The sequence below is a fragment of the Montipora capricornis genome, chromosome 3, assembly GCF_036669925.1.
Source record: "Montipora capricornis isolate CH-2021 chromosome 3, ASM3666992v2, whole genome shotgun sequence".
Taxonomy (NCBI): Eukaryota; Metazoa; Cnidaria; class Anthozoa; order Scleractinia; family Acroporidae; genus Montipora; species Montipora capricornis.
Window position 1 is genome coordinate 67774604 of NC_090885.1, and position 2500 is coordinate 67777103.

Sequence of the window (2500 nt, forward strand, 5' to 3'; positions counted from 1 at the left end):
AGCCTTTCAACATGGGTTGGAGGACTGAGCAGTTGGAGTCGACAATCAATTCAATTCATTTCAAGAAAATTCCACAACCTGCGCCGCTATTAAGGCAGTATATTTACGGAAATTTGAGTTCGAGATCACTGAGAGCCCAAATCGATTCATTGAGATACCACAAACTTTTAACTAAACCTGGTAAGCCGAATGACATTTGTACTCTCTGTATATATTTTTAGTTGGATATTTACAATGTACAATGTACTTATTTTATTTTGAGACTTGTTTGGAATTCAAATTATTGTTTCATATAAAATTTGGATGAGATGCTTTTGTTTGGTTAGCAGTTAAAAGCATTCCTGAAAATATTCCTGAATTGAACGGTACCCAATTTGTTGTGTGACTGTTAACAGCAACGTTTGCAGCAGAGCCTTAGTGAACAAATTTTTGCCAGGAAGAGGATATTCAGTGAATAGTATATATATATGGGTTTTTTTTTATTGCCAAAGGCAAGACAAGACAAACAAGTATTTCAGGACATATAGCTCCTACTAACCGAATTTGAGGTCCGTACTGTAAATCAACAAGAAAAATGAGGATGCATCAATTTTACAATACGGCCCAAGAAAACGAGGTTAGTAAGATGTTTATTAAGTCTGTGGTAATCTTTCCACGCGGGAAAGGAAACTAGTTGAAGTCAAGCGGAAGGTTAAACTGCCACAAAGATCGCCGTGTCAAAATACAAAAAACGAAATCTTCTTGGCTGTTTGAAATAGCTGCTTTCAAGATTCAAACAGTTTTACAAGTTTATGTAACAGAAACGACATGGAAAACTTGCTAGAGGTTGTTTTATCGAATTATCAATTTTAGCGGGCCGTACTGTAGAATATATCCAGCTAATTTAGCCAATCACAGCGTGCGTACTGTCTGGGAGAAAAAAATTAAAATAAATTATTGTTTTTTTTTATCCAGCCTGTCAGAAAAAGGCTAATGGTTGTTTGTGTGTTTCTTTTATGTTTAAGATCCTCTAAACAGTGTTCAGGTGACTGGCGACACCCCTGTGCCTATGCCACAGGTAGCTCTTGGTCTGATCCCAACAAAGGCTATATCACCACCTCGGCAACTGTCAGCTGAACAGATCACCATGCAGTTTCAGGAGAAACTTGAAAAGCTGGAGCTACAGGTCAGTCAGCCTTTTTTATTTATTATATAATCATTGTTGTTGTTGTCCTTGATATCATCATTGTCAGAGTTTTAAATTCATGAGTATGCAAGTAAGTGGCGAGTGGGTGGAGAAGGGACCACAAGTATGAAATGCGTGTGCGTCTTGACAGGTCAGGGGGCATGCTCCTCTGGGAAATTAAAAGAGCTTCAGAGAGATCCTTCGCAAATTTGTTTTAATCAAAGGTTTAGTAGCCCTTAAAAGTAATCACCTTGGATGGATGTCGTTGCATTTTCTCCTTCGTGATTCCACAAATTGGTGCATGGAGCAAGGGTGGCACAGTTGGTTAGTGCGCAGCCTTGGTGCAAGAGGTCCCGAGTTCGATCCCCGGATTTCACATCCTTGTTTCGACTTCTTTCCTTTCACTGTAGCCTAAGTAGCTTTAAATACCCTTAAAAAAACGGAGCACTGATAGAAAGAGGGGGGGAGGGGGTAAAATAAGCGCACCGTCGGCTTCCTGGGAGAGTACTCTCTGGAGAGTAAAGGAACTTCCGACGTTAAATAACGTGTACCTTTACCTTTACCATGGTAACTCAACAATGTCTATGAGATACAGAACGCTTCAATGACGCTACATGTCATTTTTGTCTCTTCAGGTGAAGGTCCTACAAAATCGAAACTTAGCCCTGGAAGAGTCATACAAGAGGCTGTCACACCTTATTGAAGCTCAAAACCACTTATTAGCAAGTGGAGGTCCCTTCATCCAACGCGTCGCGCCCACTACACCTGGGGAAGCCTCTAATGATGTCAGTGTCAAACCAGAAGCCGTTCTAACCATTTCCTCGACCCTTACCCCGACAGTATCTATTGTCGATTCCAAGCCTTCTCTTGTCAGCATGCAGCAACCGCCTAGGTCGGGCCTGCGAGGTCACGAGTTACCAAGGAGAGTATCGGCCAAAGAAGTGCTCAGTCTATGGGAAGACGGTTGCGAGGACTTTCCCCCGATCAAAGACTGGACACCTACTCAAAAGCTGAAGCAGCAGAGCAAGATTTCACGCTGGAAAAAACTCGTGGATATTTTCAAGGTGGACTACCATGGTGACATGAAGAGCTTCGAAGAAAGCTTCTCTGATGCCAGAGGGGAAGTCCTCCCGGTAACGACGATTTTGTCGCTGTATGAAACGCAACAAACTCCGGCCTTCCTTGGTAAAGCCAGGCCAGAGCTTGAGGAAACCCTTGAGTCATGTGGACACAGAAGCGTTCAAGAGGAGGACGAAGAAAATAAGAGGCAAGCTGGGAAATGCGTCGATTCGGAATCAGAAGATGTAGAAGGCAATGATGATCCTTCAGATTCCA

General features: G+C 42.4%; 1 protein-coding gene across 4 annotated transcripts in view; it reads left to right on the top strand.

The window, feature by feature from the left end:
• The window catches only part of LOC138043828 (uncharacterized), a 16638-nt gene that overhangs the window by 11771 nt on the left and 2367 nt on the right, over window positions 1–2500 (top strand). For 2 of the 4 annotated variants that reach the window (XM_068890309.1, XM_068890308.1), the window contains exons 5-6: window positions 1005–1165; window positions 1801–2500. The exon at window positions 1801–2500 is cut by the window's right edge and continues 2367 nt beyond it. In XM_068890309.1, the coding sequence (XP_068746410.1) occupies window positions 1005–1165; window positions 1801–2500 (861 nt within the window). Of the gene's footprint in view, window positions 181–518; window positions 617–1004; window positions 1166–1800 lie in introns of all 4 variants that reach the window. The other 2 variants (XM_068890312.1, XM_068890311.1) reach the window with 2 other exon arrangements.